The sequence below is a fragment of the Mustela erminea genome, chromosome 7 (assembly GCF_009829155.1).
Source record: "Mustela erminea isolate mMusErm1 chromosome 7, mMusErm1.Pri, whole genome shotgun sequence".
Classification (NCBI taxonomy): domain Eukaryota; kingdom Metazoa; phylum Chordata; class Mammalia; order Carnivora; family Mustelidae; genus Mustela; species Mustela erminea.
In genome coordinates, this window is record NC_045620.1 from 8271748 (window position 1) to 8292601 (window position 20854).

Genomic DNA, 20854 nt, shown 5'->3' on the forward strand with positions numbered 1-20854 from the left:
CTATTCCCTATGCCCATGAGTAAATCCCATAAAAGCCGCCCCGTTGTACTGTTGCTATTTTTCCTTGTGGGTGATTGATTGATGGATGAGTGCTGACACTTCAATGAAGCTATTTCGACTGCCATCTCAATCCGATGATGTGAGGGGTATATTTTCTGTCCATGCCTCATTACTTTAGAATGACATTCCTGGAACTTCATTTACTTTTTCCCTCCTTCCCCGAAGCGCCATATTTTTTCCCATCTAGGTTATGCATGCCATAAAAAAAGCAATTTGCTATTATATGTGGCATAAGGGCAACACTTTCCCTAGGAGGTAAATAAGAAGTTTTTTTTTTTTTTTTTTTTTTTTTTAAATCCCGATGTTGAATTTAGGGATCATGTCAAAATTTCCAAAGCAGTTTCAACAGGCCAGCTTCTGCGAGGAAGGGTGAAGAGGATATTTGGCTTTGTTCTGTGGGTGTTGAGACTTTTGTGTGTGTGACAACCTTGGTAATTAAAGCAACGACAACAAAATTGTTTCTTTTTGTTTGTTTGTTTGTTTCAGAATCATCTAAGTTCCTAGTGTTGTATGTAGAAGAGTTTAACTATTTTGCCTATAGCTGAGTAGGAGTTTATAACACAATCCAGACTTCATCGGTCCTTTGAGAATAAGGAAACTCGTTGTTTAAATGCAATGATAGATTTATCTATTTATAGATTGCTTTCCGTTGTATAGAAAAATGCGCAACTAGAGTAAACAGCTCTCCCCCTGAATTTCCAAACCGTGCACTGGGTATGCAGGACTTTTAATATTAAAACATGCTCTTAGCTTTTCCAAGTTGACTCAGGACCTGATTTTAATCTGTGTAATACAGTATTCCCGTTAATAATAACGTATAATTAAGACATCCGTTAAAAATCCATAACGTTAATTTAATGGAGAAAATCTAATACAGTTCTATTGGAATTTTTACGTTAAATTAACTTTAACGGGCTTTTAATGGATGTCTTAATTAGATCTCATTATTAACGGGAATATTCCACAAATTAAAATTGGGCCCTCAAAGTTTTAATGAAAAAAGTTGCGGGAACCCATTTGAAACGGACACCCTCTTTCATGCTTTCTGTTGCTGCTCAAGCTAAGCTGCGTTTCCAGGTCCATACACAGCAGGTTCTGCAGAAGGAGATCACGGGGCAAGAGGGCAGCTGAGCTCTCCATTCCTGTCGCCATCTCATCTCCTTGCTTTCCTCCAGATCCCACATCGCACCAGTTTCCCCAGTTCTGCCAATTTGCAGGTCTTGTATCTGTACTTAACATCTCCCCCCTCCCCCCTTGTAACCAACAAAGACAATGATTAAAACGATGCCCACCACCGCTTGGGAAAAAGTCTTTGGCAGTAACATGGTTAAGCCCGACTGCGTGAACAACTTTCACGGAAGATGAACCTTGTTCAGAGGTCTCCTTGGCTCCAGCTCTGGTCTGACTTCATAATTCTTCCACTCTGCGGAGATGCATGGCTCCCCAGGGCAGGGGCAGGACTGGGCAATCCAGGTGCAACCGTAATTGTTGCTCTGAACAGAAACATTTCCTTTAGACAAACGTTCCCAGAGGGGTTATAAATAGGAAATGGACATCACCATGAAAAGTAGGCTTCCAAGGGTCTGCAGCGAGGGCAACTCGCTTGGCCCTTAGACTATGAAGACTCACACTCCCCCGCCCTTTCCTGTCAAGTGTTACAGACCCACGGAATAAGTACATCAATGTTCTCGGTCATTATTTTTCTTCAGTGGCACTTTGTTTTCTCGTGACAGTGAAAAGGGGACCATGGAGACGAGACCACGTCATTGCAGTTTATCAATGAAAATCTAATATCGTCCATAAGCAGAGAAGTGGAAATCAATACTTCATTACCAAATTGTTAGTAAGAATGAAGAGAGATGGCTGGGGTCAATTTTTTTTCCTTTTTCCTTTTTTTTTTTCTTTTCTCTCTCTCTCTCTCTCTTTTTTTTTTTTTTTTTGGCTGTCTTCTCAGAGCAGGGTGTCAGGAGGAGTTCAATGTCAGGAGCAGGTGACACAGCGAAGCAGGACTCAGTGGGAGGGAGATCCGGGCTGGAAAGTTGAAACTAAGGCATTTATCCTGTAACGGGAATCAGAACAACAGAAAAAGATGCATTAATTTCTGAGGAATAGCTCTGTTGGTTACCTCCCCCAGTAGCCGAATTGCCCACCAGCAGGATCTCATTTGTACAAAGGGTCTGCGTGGAGTCATAGTTAAATCTAGTCTAGGGTGGGATATAACCACGTGATGAGACCTAGAAAGGAAAAGCCAGTTTACAGGGGAAAAAACACCTTTAAAATATAATGTTTGGAAGAGATATGTATACACTCTTGTTCATAACAGCATTATTCGTAATAGGCAAAAGGAAGGAGCAGCCTCGATGTCCACTGACGGATGGATAGGTAAACAAGATGTGGTATGTGTATAGACACAAGGGGATGGTACTCAGTCTTGAAAGGAAATTCTCCTACATCGTACAACATGCATGAAACGTGGGGACATGATGTTAAGACAAAATAAGCCAGTCGTAAAATTCTATATGACTTCACTTCCATGAGGTACCTAGAGTGGTCAAACATAGAAGCACAAAGCAGAAATGGCAATTGCCAGGGGCTGGGGAATGGGGAACTGTTGTTTGTGGGTATAGTTTCAATTTTGCAAGACAAGAGAGTTCTGGAGAAGGATAGTAGTGACGGTTGCACAACAATGAGAATGTACTTAATGTCACCAAACTGTACCCTGGAAAATGATTCAGATGATAAATTTTATGTTTCGTGTGTTTTTCCGTAATTAAAAATAAAAACTACAATATACGTTCCCATTATAAAGCATTCCGAAAAAGAAAAAAAAATTAACTTATGGTCCCACCATCCAGAGGGAGCTCCTAGTCACATTCTGTTCTATTTTCGTCTAGTTTTCTCTTCCCATGAATTTGTGAAAGGTGTACATGGTCGTAAGTACCCACTGTGCAGTCTTCCTCTCTGGTGTTTTCCCCCACTTGGACGCCCCATTGTAAGTAGCTACACGAGTTCTATCACCTATGCTATTAGAATTTACTAAAACATTCTCATGATGTTGGACATTTAATTTGCTTCCAATCTTACTCAGTAATGGTTAACACTGTGATAAACATCTGTGTTTAAAGCCTTGCAGTTTGTTGGGATATATTCATAGGCTTAAATTTGCCAAATGTGAAATTCCTAAGTCGAAAGATAGGAACACTTTTGTTGTTGGGGAAATGCTACTTAGAAGTATGTATGTGAGATTAACTGGGAGAATTTTTTTTTTCAGATATGTGTTATCTGGATTACTGTAAGAATGCCTATAGTTTCCATTAGCCCAACCTGGGTGCCACCCATTCCTTGTTTACATCTTATTATTTATGTTTTTTTTTTTTGTTTTTAATGAGGAAAAACACCTTTGGCTTATACGTAATCGGTCTTTTGGAAGAGGAGAGCTTCCAAGTTTCTGGCAAAAGAATAAAGACACGTTGAAAATTGTTGCCATTTGATGTGTGCAAAGAAATTATGCACAGAATACCCATGACAGATTTTATAAACGATTCTTTGGTATGAAATAGTAGGACTCCAATCCTAGAGCCAGTTGTTGTGTACTTACCAAGTGCCAGATACTTTTTACCTTACCACTAACACTTGAAACAATCTCATTTTATTTTATTTTATCTTATTTTATTTTTTAAAAGATTTTATTTATTTATTTGACACAGAGAGAGAGATCACAAGTAGGCAGAGAGGCAGGCAGAGAGAGGGGGTAAGCAGACTCCCTGCTGAGCAGAGTGCCCGACACGGGGCTCGATCCCGGACCCTGAGATCATGACCTTAGCTGAAGGCAGAGGTTTAACCTACTGAGCCACTCAGGTGCCCCAAAACAATCTCATTTAAAAAAAATAAAAGAGCCTCAAGGAGGTTTGTGACTGGTCCAAGGTCACACGGCTAATAAAAAGCAGAAATTGCCCTTGAATTTAGTTCTTCCCACTTGGAAGCTTCCGTACTCACTTCAGCCCCCCCCCCCCCCACTTAGATTATGGATGTCGCCATCAGTGGAAGGAGTCATTTCCCTTTGACATTAGGTTTGTGTTTCAGAGACAAAGTTATCTTCCCTCCGACTTGATTGGAATGCCGTGGCAGGTCCAGAAACTTGAAGGAGAATGGTCATGTGGTTGGAGGAAGAGAGAAAGGCATGAAAGAAAAAGAGATTTGAGGACAGAAATTGTAATGGTATTAGGGGAAGGTAGGAGGTGGGAGAGAGGGAGAAAGAAAGAGCAGTCTTTCTGCTTAAAGGGTGAAAGTGACCACACTGGAGGCCGAATGCAGTCCTGGGTGGAGGGTTGACGCATGTTCTGTGTGAGGCCCTCGTTCTCTCCTCCCTGACCGTGACATTGTTGTGATGCCAGGTTTAAAAAACTTTGTTTCATTTGTTGCTTCCTTGAACCCGCTCCAGATTTGTTCAACACTTAGACTCCTCTGGCTGGGTTTCTCTTAGGACAAAGTTTGCCCTGGGGAGAGGAGTGAGAGAATGAAAAAAATAATTGTATTATATTATCGTCCCCTTCTTGGAAACTGTCAGCACACATCAGCATATTAAAGGCTCTGAGAAGTCCCGCCACCAAAACCCAACCCAGCCCAACACTTTGTTTAAGCACTTGGTTTAACCCAGTGCTTCCAAGATTTGTTTGATGACCCTTTTTTCCCTACAAAAGTCAACGAATATACTTGCATGTAGTTTTTCTGGAAAATATCTTCATGACAGACCTTTGGTTAAAAACAAGGAAGTTGCTTAGCTCCTAAGATCTCAGTCCTGACCTCATTACTGACTTTCTGTGATTTTTTTTGCTCAGGTCCCATGGCTTTCTGGGGCCTCAGCACAAAAGGAGCCTGTTGTAGTCATAACTAGACATTTTCCGAGTTTACTCTCGCCTACCCATGCTAAGTCTGTGCCTCACCTCGAGTCAACCTCATGATGCTGCAATGTGGGAGGGTGTAGTGTCTACATCTTCCAGTCTAGGAAAAGGAAATTTAGGGAGGTGAAGGCATTTGGCCTGCAGTCAGCTGGCTGGTAAGTGGGCAAGAGGGTACTCAGGTTCAAGGTTGCTTGAGCTCTTAAACCACTGCTTCTTAGATGGTCTTGTGATGGCTTGATATTGTCGTAAAGTGTTGAACACTAATATTATTAACACTTCAGGGACGTTTCTCCAAGAGTATCTGTACAGTTACTTACTGAGCTAAATTCTAGATATGAACATGTTCTATTAAAACCTGACTATGATGCTATTTCTACCCGACAAATCTCATAGACCACCATGGTGGATGGAAATGGTGGATCCTTCCAGAAAGTCAGTGTTCCATACTAAAGAGAGTGTGTCAAGAGGAGAACTGAATCTTAGGCCACTTTGGGATGATAGACCTTTTCTTACCATTGCTTATCTGAGAAGAAGAAGAAAATACACCTTATTTTTCTGTAGACCTAGAGATGAGACCCTGACAGAAAATCAAAGGAATGAAGGGAATGAGAAGTAGCAGCGTTACTTCTCACTGCTCAGAACGCAGTGTGTAAACTACTCTTGGTTGTGTCTCCACGGGTTGGTGAGGCCGAGCTTGGCTGTAGCATGGTTTTTTTTTTTTTTTTTTCTTCCTAGTATGTTAAGCTACTACTATAAAAATAAAACAGAAATAAATAAAAATTTTAATTACATATCTAAAAAGTCATTGGCACAGTTCATTAAGGAGAGTTTGTGAGGGAGAGCCAGGCGAAGAGATGCAATTATTTTTGTATTAATTACATAGCCACCAACAGATGTGTGGAATTATATCTACTTTAATTTAGCCATGCTAGAATTTTTTTTTTTTTTTTTTAAGAGAAGGAGAGAGTGAGCAGGCGGAGGACCAGAGAGGAGAGAGAGAGAGAGAATCTTAGGCAGACTCCATGCCCAGCATGAAGCCTGACACAGGCCTATCTTAGGACCCTGAGATCATAATCTGAGCAGGAATCAAGAGTCAGTTGCTTAACTAACTGAGCCACTGAGGTGCCCCTGGTCGTGCTAGGGTTTTTAGTCCCTCTGGCACATCATTTTGTTTGGCCCTTTCTCTCCAGGCCCTTGCCCAGGCCTGCCTTCCTCTTTCTATACTTTGTTCTGTTCTTCTCAGAGTTGTGCTGCTTCCCTGGGGCCCAGGGGGAGTGCCGTGGTTGCCACAAGGATGGGCATGCCACCAGCGTTGAATGGTGAGGCGCTGGGGGTCTTAGGCACCTTGCAATGTGTGGGACAGCTTCTTCTCACAAGGTAGTGTTGGCCCTCATCCTGCTCCGTTTTTGAAAATGTGTCTGTAGGTTGGGGTTTCTCAACCTTGGCACTCTTGATATTTGGGGCTGATAATTCTTTGTTGTGGGAGACTCTCCTGGGCATTGTGAGATTTTTAGCAGCATCGCTGGCCTCTACTCACTCGATTCCAAGAGCAGCCCCCTTACCCTCGAGTTGTGACAGCCAAAAATATCCCAGACTTTGCCAAATGTCCCTGGGGCGGGGAGCAAAATGATCTATCACAGCGGTTCAGAAGAGCTGACATAGTGGAAAACACTTTTATAATTATTTCAGCCTAGACCCTAATTTCATTTCACATATAAACACAAAGTCTTTGGTGCACAGTTTCTTATACACAGCATTGTCCAGAAATAAAGCAACCTGGCAAACAAAGAGAAACTGATTTGTTTTCTTTGGAATTTTAAGGGGAGTTATTGTCCATTAAAACAGAAGCAAGTCACCTCTGGCATTGTCACTCGTGGTATTTGAGACGCCCCTTCAACAGCCCCGAACTCGTCAGGCAGGTGTCAATGGCATGTTCACTGATTGTCTACCTATAGAAACACACAACAGATGGTCTCACCATCCTTCAAGAACCTCGTGCCTGAGTGTGGCCCATGGAACATCAGCGTTGGCATTGTCCCTGAGCTTGTCAGAGATGTAGCACCCCCATCCCCCGAGCTGCTGACTTAGAACCCACATTTCATAGGATTCCGGGGGATGATATTCATGTTTCAGAAGTCCTGTTGGTGTGAACTTTCATGCCCAAACGTTTTCCTTTTGTTTCTCATTGCACACTTGTCGCATCCGATGATTTCTTTTGGAAATTATGTGTGTAGGCTGGTCATGAGATCTATGGATTCATTTCTGGATCGTACAGGGGAAACCATAGACTGTTTGTGGGGACATGTGCACACTGGGTCTGTGAAGGGGGAGGACTCCTGCCCTGCACAAGCCCCAGGCAGGCAGCTGCATCCAGTCTGTGATGTGAATCATCACGGTGTGCTGATGGTCCTGTGTTCCAGATCTGCAGGTCGGACTGCCTTTTCGACCTTTCTGTGTGAATATCTCACAAGTCCATCAGAGGCAACTTTTTCAAAAGCAGGGAGCTTGAATTCCCCTGCCCCCAGCCCGTTTCTCTTCCAATGTTTCTGTTCATAGGAAATGGAACCTCAAGCTGCTTGGTTGTTCCAGCCAGAATATTGGGTCATCATAAGATTTCTCGCCAAAATCTACTTCCCCAATCTAGTTCAAGACTGTGTCTACCACCCCCAGATGACGGTGCCCTCTCCCTGGGCTGCTTTACTCTGCTCTGCGTCCTGCCCATCATTTTCCATACAGCAAACAAAATGAGCTTATGAAAACTTTAATTATTAGACCTCAGCCATAGCAACTTCTTCCTAGAAACATCGCTGAAGGCAAAGGAAGCAAGGGCAAAAAATGAACTATTCGAACTTCATCAAGATAAAAAACTTTGCACAGCAAAGGAAACAGTCAACAAAACCAAAAGACAACCAAAAGAATGGGAGAAGATATTTGCAAAAGACATATCAGATAAAGGGCTAGTGTCCAAAATTTTTAAAGAACTTAGCAAACTCAACACCCAAAGAACAAATAATCCAATCAAGAAATGGAAATCCAATCAAGAAGACATGAACAGACATTTTGGCAAAGAAGACATCCAAATGGCCAACAGACACATGAAAAAGTGCTCAACATCACTCACCATCAGGGAAATACAAATAAAACCCACAGTGGGATACCACCTCACACCAGTCAGAATGTCTAAAAGTAACAAGTCAGGAAATGACAGATGCTGGCGAGGATGTGGAGAAAGGGGAACCCTCCTACACTGTTGGTGGGAACGCAAGCTGGTGCAACCACTCTGGAAAACAGTATGGAGGTTCCTCTAAAAGTTGACAATAGAGTTACCCTATGATCCATCAATAGCACTACTGGGTATTTACTTTAAAGATACAAATGTAATGATCCAAAGGGGCACATGTACCCGAATGTTTATAGCAGCAATGTCCACAATAGCCAAACCATGGAAAGAGCCCAGATGTCCATCAACAGATGAATGGATAAAAAGGATGTGGTATATATACAATGGAATATTAGGCAGCCATCAAAACCCCAAAATCTTGCCATTTGCAAAGACATGGATGGAACTAGAGAGCATTATGCTAAGTGAAATGAGTCAATCAGAGAAAGAGAATTATATAATCTCACTGATATGAGCAGTTTGAGAGGCAGGGTAGGGGGCACATGGGGGAAGGGAGGGAAGAATGAAACAAGATGGGACCGGAGAGGGAGACAAACCATAAGAGACTGTTAATCTCAGGAAACAAACTAAGAGTTGCTGGAGGGAAGGTGGGTGGGAGGGATGGGCTGGCGGGTGATGGACGTTGAGGGGGGGGCATGTGCTATGCTGAGTGCTGTGAATTGTGTAAGACTAATGATTCACAGACCATATCCCCGAAACAAATAACACATTATATGTTATTAAAAAAAGGAAACTTTAATTAGATTGAAGCAGTCATTCCCTATTTCCTCCCAGCTTAGAGTCCTTCAGTGACCTCCACCACACTTAGGAAAAACTGTTTTTCTAAGACATTCTGCCTGATCTGGCCTGGCCACCTCTCTGACTTGACTTGGGTCTGTTGGCCCCTTGCTGATCTGTCCCAAGAACACTGGCCTTCTGACAGCATCGGAAGAACATGCCTAGGGGATTTCCAAGTACAGTTCCCTCTGTCTATGCCATCCTTCCTCCTACTTGTTTAGCAAGCACCTTCTCACTCTTAAAGCCGAAACTGAAATGTCACTTCCTCGGAGAAGCGTTCTCTTGTCCTTGGGGCTTGACTAAGTTCTTTTGACATAATCCTGTACCTTATATGTTGTTCTTATGGGACTTACTGCAGTTTATAATCATACTTACAGCTGTAATTTTTAATTTAGTGTCTGCCTCATACACTGGCTTGCAAATGCCAGGAAGGTAGGGACCCTGTGTTTTATGTATTAATTTATTTATTTGAGAGGGTGGGGAGACAGATAGCACACAAACAGGGGGAGGGGCAGAAGGAGAGGAAGAGACTCTCAAGCAGGCCTCCTGCCGAGCATGGAGCCTGATGCGGGACTCGATCTCAAGACGCTGAAATCATGACCTGAGCCAAAACCAAGAGTAGAGGCCCAATACCCACAGTTCTGACTGTGCACACTTGATCATAACAGTATCCCAAGCAGATAAGCCAAGGCCTGATGCATAGTATGTACTTGATAAATATTTGCTGCGCGAATGGAGTCCTAAAAGCAATATGGAAAGAGAATTTTAAAGTACTTAATACTAAGATAATACAAAAGCAAACAATAGATTTGCCTGGAATCCTACTTCTCTAATTCTATGAGAGAGATAATGTAGAATATATAAAGAAAAAAGGAAGAGATTAGGACAAGTAGTCCAAGGAAATGTAACTGGACACGAACCAGATTTACCATCTACTTGGTACTTTCAACTTTAAAGAACAATTTATTTTGCCATTTTGAAATAATTTACATCTTTTCAAAATTTTTTTGAAATATATATTCTTACACACAACGTGTGTGTGTGTGTGTGTGTGTGTGTGTCTACTTTCTTGAAATATATTGGATAAATATTTGTAGCCCCAAAGATAAAAAGATTGAGGCTGTGAGTGTTTAAATAGTTTGTTCCCATAGTGATTAGTGATGAAATCAGGATATCTGATTCCTAATTCTGGGCTTCTAAAAACTGGTTAAAAAAAAAGTGAAATATAAATGCTGAAAATACATAAAGTGTATTATTAAAAAAAAAAAAGACCGTGTTAAGAAAGCAAAGTGGTTGTGGAGACATGTGATTCCTAACCGTGTAATCCTGGGAGAAACCTGCAGTTAATATTTTTTCAAATTGATTTTACAACTTGAAAATCCAAATTAGCTCACCTACATTGCTGAATTTCATCATTAGTGCTTCACCTAATTTTTCCTAAGAGAAATCTCTGTGTGCAGAAGCCCTTAAACTTGGGTGGACCAATTTCAATTTTTAGAGGGAATAAAGTAATTGCTTAAATGTATTGAATGCTTCTCATATGCCAGACACAGCGCCACATAAGTAGGTGGATGATATTTTCAAATATTATCTGCTGTGCTTCTGCTTTTACTTGATTTCTTTCTTCCATGTAGTTTTCCCACATGGAAAGCTGATACTGAGACCAATTGCTCTTGGAAAGGGAGGCCACGAAAGAAGCCATACAGAACACAGTGGCTGGGCTTCTGATAGAGAGAGGGACTTTAGTTTTCTTATAATAAATCACAAAAAGGTTGAGTCAATAAAATAATTAAAATAGAAGAGTCACATCCAGGTAATGATTATTAACTTTAGGCCTGCCCACTTTCGCATTATTTCTGAGTCATCTCAACACTCCGGGGGGGTGTCCAGTGTTACAGAGGAAGAAGCTGACATTTAGGTGGCTGAAGTGACTTATTGCAGGTCCCATGACATTAAATGGAAATGGATATGCCAGTATACAATTGGAATATATCTTTTCTGGACTTCAGATCCTTTACTCTTTACCACCAAAAGAATCGTGCCTGACGTTGAATCCGTATCAATGAGACCACAGATTCTTTGTCAGAGGGGTGGTTGGCTACACCTTTGATGATCAGGATGCAAAATTATTATTCATTTTGATAGTGTTCGCCTTGGAACATCTAAATACAGATGACATGCACGTCATAATCAACACACTGGAAAATCTCAACTTTTGAACTTCCTCTCCTAAAGCACAATTTGTGATAAGTCAGCCATGTGTCTCAAATGTGCGATATATGCTCCATGACACAAACCAGACAGCCGATTGCCACAGCCCTACAACTAAAGGCTAGTTTTTCTGTGTATTTCTTTTCTTTTTCCTTTCTTTTTTTTTTAGTTAGTGTGAGAGCAAACACTTTCTAAGCTGACCTCCACCCTCTACCACCAGCTTCCAGTGTCTAACAGAGTGGGTGAATGGGAAATAACTTTTATTTTTTTTAATTTTTTTTTAAGATTTTATTTATTTATCAGAGAGAGAGAGAGGGAGAGAGAGCAAGCACAGGCAGACAGAATGGCAGGCAGAGGCAGAGGGAGAAGCAGGCTCCCTGCCGAGCAAGGAGCCTGATGTGGGACTCGATCCCAGGACGCCGGGATCATGACCTGAGCCGAAGGCAGCCGCTTAACCAACTGAGCCACCCAGGTGTCCCGGGAAATAACTTTTAAAATAATTTCCATTTTGGTCTACGTAATGGGCAACCCTCGAAATGGTTTAAAACCTCTTCACCACCGTGTGTGAAATGGCTGTGGAATGAAATTGGCAGACACAGGGTGACATCTTGGAGAACGACAACAACAAGAAGGTCAGGCAAGAAGACGTGGGGCCTCCTGAGAGTGGCGCAGATGCTGTCACTAGGTGTCATTTGTGTCCTTCCTTGTGTGTCAGCTTAGCAGATTTTAATGGCAGAAGAAAATCTTTCCCTTAAAGCACACTCTTCAACTTCAGACTACCCGAGGAGTTAAGAAAGAGAGATGAACGGAAAACGCATTGGGGTTTACCCTGTGAAAATCTCGTGACAACTAATAATGGGATTATGGAATCTTAACTGCTGTACAGTTATCCCTAATTGTAACCAAATGTATGTCAACCTAAATACGAATGATAAGGCAGACAGAGGTCTTCTCCATCCTCTCAACTAACATTTTAACATGAATCTCTCTCAGTACAGTGCTTTGACAAAGCTTGGAGTGGATAATTATCAGAAAGAGATGGAACCCAAAGTGAAGTAAAACGTATTTTTGCAGAAAGGAATGGTTTCAGTTTTAAATGTTTGGTGACCCTGGGAACCTCCTACTATCTTGATTGCACTCTATCACAAAAGTTATGCCTGGAATTTCTGCCATTCTGTATTGGGAAAGGTGTTGCTTATTCTTAAACACTGGTGTACATTTTTTATGGTAAATGAATCTTGGGGGTGGATCAGGTTTCCATTCTTACTTTCACTACTGGGAAGCTCAGCGTGCATCTGGTGGCCCAGCTTTAGTGATTGTATAGCCTCTTGGGGCTCCAGTCTATACTCATTAACTTCTTTTCATCTTCACTCTTTATTTTCTCTTGGCACATTTGTTAATAGCGTCGCTCTGTCATTTACGAGCTGTGTGATCTTGGGGAAATGACTTACCCTTTCTGAAGCTAAATTCCACCTCAGCAAAATCAGGCTGTTACTAGTATCTTCCACGCCTGGTGCTGGGTACGTAAGAAAAATGTAGATTTTAAAAAAGTGATTTTCCTTTCTTTTATGATTTTATTTCCTTGCATACAATATAGCACCTTACAAGTGCTGTGGAATAAGATGTAGAGTAAATTAAGAAACTACATGTATAAAATTCTGCTTGTGTGTTAGAAATAAGTAATCATTGGGTCTTGCAAAATGAATTATTCTTTCCTTCTGGAAAGTTGAAAAACTAAGTAGAAGAGAGGTTCTTTAGTTTGTGCATTAAATGTTGAAAAGAAATCAGCTGTCAATTCAGATGTGAAGCTCAGAAAAGTTTTCCCCTTTTATTAAAAAAAAGGGTAAAATAGCATTTCAAAACATTTGATGTGGTTATTAGGAAGAAGAAAGTCGAAAGCCGTCATAATACCTACCATTTTATTTAATGCTCATTACACGCTCTGTACTTCACGATAAAACCTGAGAGTAGGTCTCATTGTCCCTATTTACTGATGACAAAATAGAGGCTGAACTTGGTTAAGAAATTTGACCAAAAAAAAAGAAATTTAAATTCCTTAACCAAGTTCAGATAGGTAGCAAGAAGTAGAGTTGGCATTTGGACTTTGGTCTGTCTGGCTTCAAAGTCTGTTCTCTAGCCAATATTTATTGCTGTCAAAGGAACTAACTAGAATCTTTTAAAGGCACATTGCTCAGTAAAGCTATACAATGAAAAATAAGGACGAAAAACTGTTCAGCTGTTGTCATCCTTTCAAGAAATGAATTAGAAAGATGGTGAAGATCAGGACAACATCCTGACAACAGAAAGGGAAAATGTCCTTGGTGGTTTCAACCTTAATTATAATTTCATGTTTGGCAATTATGTATTTCATATTTGACAATTCTCCTCGATGGTTGATTTTGGTGCATGGCCATAGAAGAGAAAAGCAAGCAATTTCCCTGTACCCATTTTTATTGAGCCACATTCATATACTCCAAAAGGGCACTTAAATTGTTTGAAAGAGGTCTAGATGCTGGCAAACACCACCATAAACAACCCGGACAGCTTAAAATCCGAACCGTCAACGACATGATTCACAATGGAACCTATCTTCTCTAAGTGGAGTGCACAGCCAAATGTTATTTATTACAACTAACTTACAACCAAACGAGATTCACTGCATGGACACAGCTGGGGGACTTTACTGCCGCCTAAACGTGAGTTGTTGGCACTCAAGAAGAACGATATGTCCCCCAAACATGACAAATAAACAGCGAAGATTTTTTTCTTTCTTTCTTTCTTTTTTTTTCTTTCTTTCTTTTTTTTTTTTTTTTAGCCACTGTGATTATGTGTGTAAGCCCAGGGCAACCCCATTTGTGGTGTTGCCTACAAGAGAAAAAGGGGTTAGTGGGTTGGAATCCATATTTAGATAATTCAGATAAACATTCCTACTTTCCAAGAAGTTTCCCTTCTTTTTAGTGATAGTTTCATTCATTGGGTCCCTCGTCTTTGCCTGAAGCTTGACTGCTGTTGTTTTATTTAATTCTTACGATAATCTCCATAACCTCCAGATGTAGGTTTTATGAACCCGTTCTGAGAGGTCAGGAAGCTGAGAGACAGAGCTTTGAATGATGGGAGCAACATGATGTGCCCGTTGGGATGGTAGAGCAGGATGTGAACTCAGGTCTCTCTCTGTCACCGAAGTACCGTGATAACTAGTACCCTTTACCAATTCCATTGTTACCCGTAATCATCAATCCTCACAAGAAATTTGGAAACTACGAGTTATTTCCTCATTACAAACGAAGGACCGGAGGCTCGGAGGTTGAATTCTCCCCTTCGTCCACACAGCTATTTCCTAGTGAAGCTGGAGTGAAATCAGGTTTGTCTGGATCTCTCACTCAGCTTCATCTGACTCTCCCAATGGCTTTCAGAGTCCGTTATGGAACGTCGGAGTCCCTTGAGATGCTCTTAAAAAAAAAAAGATTAAAAAAAATTCATTCATTTATGTTTCCTCAGAAGTGTCAAGCTCCTTCCTGCCTCCCTGTCTTGGCGCCTGCTGTATACCTTACCCAGACTGCCCCTCCCATGGCCTTGCCTGGATAATCCCTGCTCCACCCATGAACTCTCATCCACTGACTGAAGTATCATGTCCTCAGAAAGACCTTTGCTTATCCCAGAATCTAGACTTTTCCTTATCCCAGAAAAAAAAAAAAAAATCCAGATTTTTTTTTTCTCTCTCCTAGCTCCAACTGGCCATTAATAATGTTCGTGCGAGTACTGACTTAATGCATGGTTCTTCCATCAGCCTGTAGGAGGACAGGGTTGGCGACCGTTTTGTTCCACTGGTCTCCAAAGTGCCAGCTCGGTGCCTGGTTCCTGGGTGTCCTTTAGTGAAGAAACATGAGTTTTCCTTCCTACTTTGCCCATTGCTCTACCTTCGCAGACTCAGGAAAATGGAAGCGAATGACCTCAGGGATCCTCCCTGGACTCACCATTCTGCAGACGGTGACCTGGAGGCCCAGGCTTCCCATTCACCGGACGACGATAACAATAACAAGAAATACCTGTTATTTCTCAACCAAGCATGTTCTTGACCTGGAGCCCAGGTGTTTAACCAAATATGTCTAATCCTCAAGATGAATGCGGAAACAGGCTCAAAGGTGTTAAGCAGCTTGCCCACGTGCAGAGCTAATAAAGGGCCCAGAATGATCTGTGCCTTGTGCCTCTGAGCTCACTCTGCACGCCGGCCTCTCTCCACATGCGAGCCACCGGCAGCTTTAAAACACTCATACCTAGACTCACTCTCAGAGATTTTGCCTTAATTGGTCCAGGGCTTGGCTTGGGCATTGGGGGTTTTTAGAAGTTCCCCAGGGAATTCTCATGCGCTGCCAAGATTGAGAACTACTGCTGTGATGTATGACTGATTGATTGATTGACTGATTACTGCCACTTAATTAATTGTCCTTCTCACAGAGATTCGAGCAAAATACATGATTTGTACAATTCTACTGCAACATTCCTTGCTTCTGTCTCTCTTTCTCTTTCCCCTCCCCACTCCAAAATCTGCGTTTTTAGGTAGGTCAAATTCCTTCACGACACCTACAAAAACCAAAAACCAAAAAACAAGCCACAATGTACGACTGTTTATAAAGATAGAGGCCCTCACTGACAAATCCCAGGCAAAATGGTCTAGTTACTTCTCAGATAAAGGAGTGAGCAACTAAATTTCCATATAGACAGAATTCTCAGGAGACTGTCCATGGGGTGGAGTTTGCTTGCCCTTCAGTCATAAGGACAACTGCTGTTACCCGATAATGAAGATTCACCTAGTGCCAGGCGCTGTGTGAGGCTGAGGGGTGATAGAGAGCCTCCCTCTTCCCCTGCCAGACCAAACCAGCAGTACCATTATCAGCAGTACCGTTCTACCGAGGGTCAGTTGGTTCACGAAGTGATGGTCAGCATGGTTAGTACGAGGTGCATTCTGGATCTGAACCTTCTTCTGCTTACCCCGCCATCACTGCTAACTACACCGCCTCCTAGACGTCTCCACAGTCTCTGGCCTGTGATCCAGTTTGTGCACTGAAAAAACACAGAATTAGGAGCTCTTCCTCAAAGGAATCCAACGATTTCCTCCACCCTTAAATCAGCTGTTGAGAAGCAATAATAGGGATTTTCAACGTCTCACTTATAAAATATACCAGGAAGCTTTCAGTCCTTTGCAGCATAGCTATAGTTGAAGCGGTGAGGTGGCCCTCTCGTCTTCGGTGTCAAGAAAGTTAATGGAAAGCTTGTATGGAGGTTCCTGTAGCCATAGGCTGCTCCCTCTGAGGCTGGGAGCAGGGGCAGGGACAGGGTGGTGGTGGTGAGAAGTAACCATTGATGTTAAAGTCATAATGACATATGGCTAATTGACAAGGGAAGTGGAAGCGCTTGTTATGGCCTGAATTATGTCCCCTCAAAATTCATATGTTGAAGAGCTAAATCCCAGTGCCTCACCTCAGGATGTGACTGGATTTGTGGAAAAAGCCCTTAGAGAGGTGATTAAAGGAAGACGAAGCCATTAGAGTGGGCCCTAATCGAATCTGACCGGTGTCCTTCTGAGGAGAGGAGATTAGGGCACAGAAGAGACACTAGGGATTCGTGGGCACAGAGGAAAGACCACGTGCAGAGCCAGCCAGGAGGCGGCCATCTACCAGCCAAGGAAAGAAAGAAAGAGAAAACCAGCCCTGCCGACACTTGATCTTGGATGTCTCGGCTCCAGAACTGTGAAGAAGTAAGTTTCTGTTGTTTGAGCCCCTTCAGTCCATGGTACCTCGCTGTGGGAGCCTGAGCTGACTAACAGAGCCAGAGAAGGAACAATAAAGTTCCCAAGCCTGCAGCTGGTCACAGCGGTCTGGAGGCAGCCCATTCTCTCACATTCTGGAAAGTGTATTCAAATTTCTCGTCTTCCTCCCACTTCTTGCCTGCGGTGTGAAGGGGGAAGGGCGGGTATTGTTAAGGTCATTTAAGAAAGAAAGTAGATTGAGGCCTAGCACATTTCCACAAGATCATAAAGCAATTCGATGGCTAATGTCGCACCACAGCTCTCAGAATTTAGTTTTGAGAAACGTCTGACTGGCTCCGTCAGTTAAAGGTCTGCCTTCGGTGCAGGTCATGATCCCAGGATCCTGGGATCGCGCTCCACGTCGGGCTCCCTGCTCAGCGGGGAGCCTGCTTCTCCCTCTCCCTGCTGCTTCCCCTCTTGTACTCTCCCTCTGTCAAATAAATAAAAATCTCAAAAGAAAAACTTTAAAAAAAGAATTTAATTTTGAGTAGGGTTACACATGCTTTTGGGAAAGGAAATCCTCTGGTTGGTTCAAAAGGAGTGTCTTAGAAGCTGTTGACTCCATAATTCGCTAAGCTTACACCTGAAGAGTTTCCTAGTAACCTTGGAGTAACGAGGGAAGGTTTGTCTCAGATATCAGTTTCAGTCCAGCACAGGGACTCTCAAAGAGCTTTGCAGAAGAGAAGGGATGTAGAAACTTCCAGAAGGGGCTTCCAGGGTTGTGTGTGCCCAAGAGAGTCTTTTTGGGACTTCTTACCCTCATTTCAATCAAAGCAACTTCATTTTATCAGTTTTGTACACAGGACTCCATATAAGATTATATTTGAAAAACATTCAACTGCTCCCCTAAATTATGACTATAAATTTATATGATGATGGTGATAAAACCTGATGCCCCCTGGACCAGGTGAAGTAACAAAACTTCGGCTGTACATTTTCAACTCTTCCCTTACCAGTGAATACTTGACAATGTTCTTTCCACAAACACTGGGGCAGCATTTTTTGGGTGCCAGACACCGGGTCCTATCTCAATATAAGGAATGCAGCAGGGAACACAGCAGAGAGGACCTCTCTCTCTCTCTCTGGGGCTTTGAACCATGGAGGGAGAGAAAATGAGGTACAAGGCCATAGGAGGTTAAGGACAGCGGTGTGGCGAGGAGGAGGAGGCAGGGTGCTGGAAAGGTGAGTGTCTGTTGGTGTGAATGGTCACATGTCCACTCTAAGAAGGGACCAGAGAGGCCTCTCTAGAAGGTGGTATTTGAGTTAAGACCTGATAGAGGAGAAAGGGCCACCCTTGGTGGGGGGTGTGATGGAGGAGTTCATGCCCAGGGGGAGCATCAGCCATTGTAAATCGCCGAAGGTGAGACGGGGCTGTGGCCAATGGAGGGGACCTAACAAGGCCAGCACAGAAGGAGACCGAGCTCAGACCAGCAAAACCAACCCACTAACAACCAAGACTAAAACCAGAGCTGCCTCCCCCGTTCAGCGGCCCTTGGTCAAGTCCCATCTGTGGCCTGTCTTCATATGGTCTATGAGCCAAGAACGATTTTTACATTTTGAAAGGGCTGAAATACATCAAAACTAGGATAATATTTCATGACACACCAAAATTACATGAAATTCCAATTTCAGAGTCCATTGATAAAGTTTTATTGGCACACAGACACACACATTTGTTTACATGTTATTTATGGCTGCCTTCATGCTACAAGGGCAGAGCTGAGCAGTTGTGACAGATTGTATTAGTCCGTGGAGTCTAGAATATTTACTATCTAGCCTGTACAGAAAAAGTTGCCCATCATTTGTTCTTTTTGGAAATAGCTCTTTTTGAATACCTGTGGATGTGACTTTCCTCTACTTAATGGTGGGTCCCTTTTCCTCAAAGGTCTCTAGACAGAGGCATCTGTGAAATGCTGGCTCCTTGGATTCAACACTCCAAGAAGGTCTCCCTTACTCTTCGCTGATTGTGGATATGTACTCCTTAATTGCGTTAATATGTGCAGAGAGATTTTCCTATGCCTGGAACTGGGCCAGGTGTAGATGTACAAGTTGGAACATGATGGTTTGGTCCTTGCCTTCCTGCAGTTCATGTTCTATTTAAGCAGGTTTTCAATGGACCTTCCTTCTGCTCTTAGCTGCCTCTGCACCCTGGGCACTGGAGGGATTCCATTTGTAGCTTCAAAGTCAAGCCAACCAAACGTATGCCACATGCACACCAAGGTCCTGCTAGTTAGGCCGCGTTTCAGTAAGCAACAAGGGAAAATAAGATGGTGACACATGCGTGAAGTCATTTCCACGCTACAAGGAAAACCTTCACCTGACACCCACACAGAGAATTCGGGGATCCGTGAACTCACATCTTTGATTTCACACACCTGTAACTGAAGTCCTTCATTGTATGAATGTAGACACCGAATCACAACAGTGGTAGTCACATCACGATTTTCACCACCAATTCTTTCTCCAGAACCTCACAGGTAGTTTATGTCACATTATGGTTGTTGAAAATACCTTTCAGTATTTACTTAACATTACTTTGAAATCATCATGGTCTTTAGTCTTGTGGCTGGTCATGCTATTTAATGTACATAAATTCACTTATTACTCCGTGACACTTTGACTTCTTTTGTATTTGGTAACTGTACTTCCATCATTTAAAAAAAAATTTTTTTAAATCTTAATTATTTTATTTTATGTCTTTAAAAGCATTAATTTTGAGAAGGGCTGCATGGGCTTCCCCAGATGGCTAAAGATGTTCACAGCCTGAAACAATGAAAAATTTTCATAGCCTAAGGAAAATAAAGGCTTTTTAAGTGAAGTGATTCTTTTTTTTTTTTTTTTAAAGATTTTATTTATTCATTTGACACAGAGAGATCACAAGTAGGCAGAGAGGCAGGCAGAGAGAGAGAGGAGGAAGCAGGCTCCCCGCGGAGCAGAGAACCCGATGCGGGACTCGATCCCAGGACCCTGAGATCATGACCTGAGCCGAAGGCAGCGGCTTAACCCACTGAGCCACCCAGGCGCCCAAGTGAAGTGATTCTTAACCTTAGACGAACATTACGGGAAGGTCAGTGATGCCTGGAATTTTGAGTAGCAATTGTTATTCAAGTTATTCAAGTTTATGGCCAAGATCAGGGATGACACTGTAAGCAAAATTTTGCTTTTCTGTGTATTTGTATGTATGCATTTGTAAACACATGTTTATTTATTTTGTCTGGAGAGAGGATCAGTAGCTCTCATCAGATTCTCAGGAAAGTTCTTGGTCCACATATAAGTTCAGAGTCACGATGTTAGAAGGAGGAGTCCTAGGACGGGAACTTTTTCTGAACCAGAAGTGATTCAGGAATAATGGTTCAGGAATAGTCCCAGAAAGCCAATATGGCTTAACTATCCGGAGAATTTGATTTCTCTGAGGACCCCTCCCCAACCCTGGTCTATTTTTATCCAAATCCAAAGCCTCAGGTTCATCCAAAATCAAGAAAATTTCCTACAAGGAGCTAAATAAGTGGCCACAACAGTGTTTGTACAAAAGGTTCCCTCAGTGTCTGCTTTTGTGTGCGGGGAGGGCACCAGCGGCTGCGTAAGTTAATCTTCATTATCACACAAGTAGCTTTTCCCCCCGTGGTTTTAAATGAAGATACTCTGGACACTCTCCTTTCTTTCTTCTACTCCACATACACAATCAGACAGTCAGGAATTTTAATTAGACCTCCTCTATTATTAGAACATAGGAAAAAAAAATTCATGGCTGGTCGGAAGGACCCCAAGCTAGGAGAGAAAGGTAATCATTTAATTTGTTGTTGTTTCCATAAATCAAGACCCAGTCATCAATTTCACCACATATTTGTGAGCACATGTTATTGACAATGTGTTCGTGGAGAAAAATGGAGTTTGTTGGCAAAGTTGTTCCATTTTCTA

General features: G+C 42.3%; 1 protein-coding gene across 2 annotated transcripts in view; it reads right to left on the bottom strand.

Annotated features, from left to right (window-relative positions):
• Window positions 1–354: 354 nt before the first annotated feature.
• The window catches only part of TSHZ2 (teashirt zinc finger homeobox 2), a 177827-nt gene continuing 157327 nt past the window's right edge, over window positions 355–20854 (bottom strand). For both annotated transcript variants that reach the window (XM_032350319.1, XM_032350316.1), the window contains exon 2: window positions 355–2119. In XM_032350319.1, the coding sequence (XP_032206210.1) occupies window positions 2118–2119 (2 nt within the window). In that variant the 3' untranslated portion in view covers window positions 355–2117. The remainder of the gene's footprint in view (window positions 2120–20854) is intronic.